Source organism: Penaeus japonicus, unplaced genomic scaffold, assembly GCF_977035675.1.
Source record: "Penaeus japonicus unplaced genomic scaffold, GWHDUDI00000001_assembly GWHDUDI00000020, whole genome shotgun sequence".
Classification (NCBI taxonomy): Eukaryota; Metazoa; Arthropoda; class Malacostraca; order Decapoda; family Penaeidae; genus Penaeus; species Penaeus japonicus.
Genome location: NW_028234422.1, coordinates 17391186 through 17395499, shown reverse-complemented (window position 1 = coordinate 17395499; position 4314 = coordinate 17391186). Strand labels below are relative to the sequence as shown.

The window sequence follows — 4314 nt, the reverse complement described above, 5'->3', positions numbered from 1 at the left end:
TACAATGTCTCCCATCTTCCACCAATATTTTATGTTTTCATAGTTTACGCTTATTTACTACAAGAAAGACATGTTTAGTTTATGTTACACCATTTATCAGGTATTTTTATTTCCATTTTAAATACTATATATTTTAACTATATTCAAACAGGTGTAAATCATTTTACATCAATATGATTTTCTGGATAAATTAGCAGACGCACAACACCACCACGTGTATAAATGTCCAGCCCCAAAAATACCTTTATTTACTGCACGAATGTGGCAGGAAAACCCCATATTTTTGGTGCCCAGATCCGGGAACAAGATCCCAACAAGGTAAAGAACATAATAGACTAGTTTCGGTGCAGTGAATACATGGAGAAGATAAATAGCAAGATGTGCGTGCAAGGGTTGGCTGACAAGAGCGTCTGAGGCCATAGGTGATATTCTTGCTAAACCCGATGTCACATTAATAGAATTAGAACACGCCATCAAGCAATATAAGAGACTAGAGAAGTTTGACGAAGTGCAAGAAGAATTTGAAAGTGTTGTAGAAGATAAGTATTGGATGACGCCCATGAATTTCGAACACAGTATGCCAAATTTAGGATGGTAGCTGAAGCCAAAGTTAAAGAATTAGTAGCGGCTGACGTGCAAGATGTAGTATCCCAAGGTAGTCAAGCAGCTGTGAACGTTAAGTTACCCAAGTTTTTGGGTAATGTTATGCGGTGGCAGTCATTCTGGAACCAGTTCATTTCCCACATTGATGTTACTGACATACCAGTAATAAGCAAGTATGCATGTTTATTGTCACTGCTGGAAGGAGATGCCAAGAATGTGGTTAAAGGATTGGCCCACACAAGGGCTAATCATCAAGTGGCATGTGACCTACTGAAGGAGCGATACGGCAGGAACTAAAGAATCATCTTTAGATTCTGCAAAGCTCAGATAAAGTGTGCAAGCTGCAAAGGAAACCACAATACCCTCATGTGTAGCGTCAAGTTGGACTTTAGCCCAAGAAAAGAGGAAGTCAACCAGGGTCAGAAGTCGGACAACGTAACACTCATGTCTATTCAAGGTGGTAGTTGTACAGTCTTATAGGCAGCCAAGGTAAAAGTATGTGCAACTGATGGTAGGGTTGTTACTGCTAAAGTGTTATTTGATAATGGGACTGATAGAAGTTATATAAGTAGTAGATTTATCATGAAATGCAAACCACAATGGCTAACCAGTACCCCAATTCCCTATTCTAGTTTTGAGGGTCACAGTGATGGAAAAGATGAACATAGAAATGTTTTCAAATTAAGTATGTTAGATAAAGATAACAAGTTTGTTCCTGTCATTACAGCTGAAATTCCTAAAATTTGTCAGCCTCTTGTGAGACCTGTTGTGCCTAGCCATGTGTTAAATTCTTTCTCCCATGTTGAATTAGCAAACGATTACAATAGTGCCTCCCCATTGTGGTAGATGTGTAAATTGGTCTTGCTTACTACTGGACATTAATTTCAGCAGCAGTTGCGATCCAGAAGGAGTGTGTTGTGGCCATGAGGTCCATCTTTGGGTATGTGTTGTCCGTCTGTGAGTCTGCTCACACCCCCTCCATGTATTCTGAAACAGTTTTTGTGCATTTCCCCCTATTTGATTCTGACTTATGTAAGTTTTAGGATATAGAAACTGTTGGAATTAAGCCAAAGGAGGTAGTGCAAGATAATAGTGACTCAAAAGTAATGCAGGGATTTAAAAATACTGTACAGTTTAAAGCTGATAGATATGAGGTCGCACTGCCACGGTAGAATAATTCAGTCAAGGAAAAACTCATAAATAACAAAAGTATTGCGAGGAAGAAGCTTAATAGGTCACAAGTAAAGTTTGATAAAGACAAAGAATTAACGAAAGAGTATCTCAAGGTGTTGGCTAGTTACGAGGATGAAGTACCTAGTAATGAAATTTCAAATGTAAATCCTGTATACTACATGCCTCACCGTCCTGTGATAAAGTTAAATAGTAGTAGCACTAAGATAAGACTTGTCTTTGATGCCTCAACCTCCTGCTTTAATGGCGTTTCTCTAAATGACTGTCTTTATTCTGGCCCTTCACTTAACCCAGATTTAGTTGAAGTATTAGTACGCTTGCGTCGTTGGCCCATTGCTATAACTGCAGATATAAAGAAGGCATTTCTGCAAATAAATATACGCAAGGAAGACAAGGTCATGCATAAGTTTTTGCTGCCTACAGAGGATGGCACCACAAGACACATGAGGTTCAACCGCGTCCCCTTTGGCAATAAGGCTAGTCCCTTTCTTTTGAATGCCACAATTAAAATCCATCTTGCCAAGTATCCTCAAAGTAAAGTAGTCCAAGAACTAAAGACAAATATGTATACAGATAATTGGTTGAGTGGGACAGATTCAGTTAAGGATGCACATGATAAATTCTGTGATGCACGTAGTATACTGGCAGATTGTAGCATGGATCTAACCAAGCTAGTTTCAAACTATATGTCAAGTATTTCAAAATCAAAGGATGGTGTGTATTACATTCATGATGGTGATGAGTCAAGTAGTGTATTAGGGTTGAGGTGGTGTAATGTACAAGATATCTTCTCCTTTGGTTGTAGAAAACCCGATGACAGTATAGAAGTAGCCCACACCAAACGAAGCATTCTAAGTATAATAGCAAAGATGTTTGACCATTTAGGTCTTATGAGTCCATTCATCATGTATGGTAAGATTCAATTTCAAGAGGTGTGGAAATAAAGTTAGATTGGGATGAAGAATTGCCCTTAGAGTTACAAGTAAACTTTCAAAGGTGAATTCATAGTAGTCAAAGTCTCAATGCATTTCATGTGGATAGAAGTGATTTTCCATGTATGCTTTGGGGAGATCTTAAGGATAATATCGAGTTGAACGGTTTTGGTGATGCCTCTGAAAAGGGATATGGCGCATGTGTGTATCTGCGTGTACCTGTGGACAATGGCTCATTTAAAGTGTCATTAGTTATGTCCAAGTCACATGTTGCACCAATAAAGACATTAACATTACCACGATTAAAGTTAATAGGTGCTCTCTTGCGTAGCAGATTGGTAAACTTTGTCAAAAATTCCCTACATTTAGATAGTAGAACTGAAGTTATGTATTAGAGCGACTCCACAATTGCCTTGTCGTGGATCAAATAGAGTAAAGGAAATTAAAGAGTTCACGTCACCAGAGTGCTGGCAGCATTGTCCTAGTGAAGAAGATCCTGCTGATATAATAACTTGGCATGTTAGCATACAAACTTGTTCACAATAGTCAGTGGTTGCATGGACCCCCTATGTTATCCAATGTCCTTTTTCATGATAAGGAAGATGTAAAACAAGGCTAAGATTTAGAAGTGCCGTGGACTGCAAGTGTACCTATGTGCCTTAGTATTCAAGTAACACTCTCTCTTGACAAACTTAGAGAAGTTTAGTGATTTGGAAAAGGCCTTAAGGGTAAAAGAATGTAAAGGGAGGAAAGTACAGGTTCCCCTCACTGCTGAAGAAATAGAATTAGCTACTTTGAAATTAAAATACAATATACAGCAGGAAGTATTTGCAAATGAAATTAGGCTTCTCTCAAGTAACAAGACTCTTCCTCTTAGCTCAAAATTAAGAAAGTTAGACCCTTTCATTGATAACAAAGGATTGCTTAGAATCAAAGGTCGTCTCGAGTTCTCAGAGTTAGACTATGACATAAAACGCCCTTTCATAATTCCCAAAGGTAAATATGCTAAGCTCTTAATCAAATTTCAGCACAAATACTTAAAGCATGCAGGTGTGGATACTGTAACATCATCCATACGAGCCCAATATTGGATTATTAGTGTAAGGAAATTAGCAAAGACCGTAGTAAAAGAATTTTTGATTCGTCGTTGCCTTGATTCTAGACCCTGTAGTCAACCTGTAGCACGATTGCACAAAGAAAGAATAACTGTAGCCAGGCCCTTCAGTGTTACGGGTTTAGATTATGCAGGCCCCCTCTTTTGTGCTGATTTCCCTGGCAAGAAGTTTTATGTTTTATTGTTTACTTGTGGTGTAGTAAGGGCCATTCATCTTGAACTTACAGAATCTCTCTCTTTGTATGATTGTATATTAGCCATAAGAAAATTTATAGCAAGTAGGGGTTTGCCTAATGTTATATTTTCTGATAATGCTAAGACCTTTATAGCAGCTAAAAGTGAAGTAGTGGAAATGTATGGACATCTAGCCCCCAAATGGAAATTCATAGTCCCTCGAAGGGGTGGTTGGTGGGAGCGTCTCGTTAGATCTGTTAAACTTGCACCGCGTAAAACTCTAGATCTTGAATAAGTGTC

General features: G+C 38.5%; 1 protein-coding gene across 1 annotated transcript; it reads left to right on the top strand.

The window, feature by feature from the left end:
• The first annotated feature begins 222 nt into the window (after positions 1–222).
• LOC147469642 (uncharacterized) lies at positions 223–4309 on the top strand. The gene is made up of 8 exons (XM_086547839.1): positions 223–318; positions 577–776; positions 978–1049; positions 1236–1310; positions 1450–1543; positions 1776–2270; positions 2505–2726; positions 3545–4309. Exons 1-8 carry the CDS (start codon positions 223–225, stop codon positions 4307–4309), a joined length of 2019 nt encoding a protein of 672 aa, XP_086403965.1.
• The last annotated feature ends 5 nt before the right edge of the window (positions 4310–4314 follow it).

Bases quoted from the DNA above. Each gene is read 5' to 3' on its own strand.
- LOC147469642 (XM_086547839.1), top strand. From the start codon at position 223: ATGTCCAGCCCCAAAAATACCTTTATTTACTGCACGAATGTGGCAGGA. The intron at 1,311-1,449 runs GTTTGTTCCTGT...CCATTGTGGTAG, and splicing joins ATGTTAGATAAAGATAACAA to ATGTGTAAATTGGTCTTGCT. The intron at 2,271-2,504 runs GCTAGTCCCTTT...TCAAAATCAAAG, and splicing joins GCGTCCCCTTTGGCAATAAG to GATGGTGTGTATTACATTCA.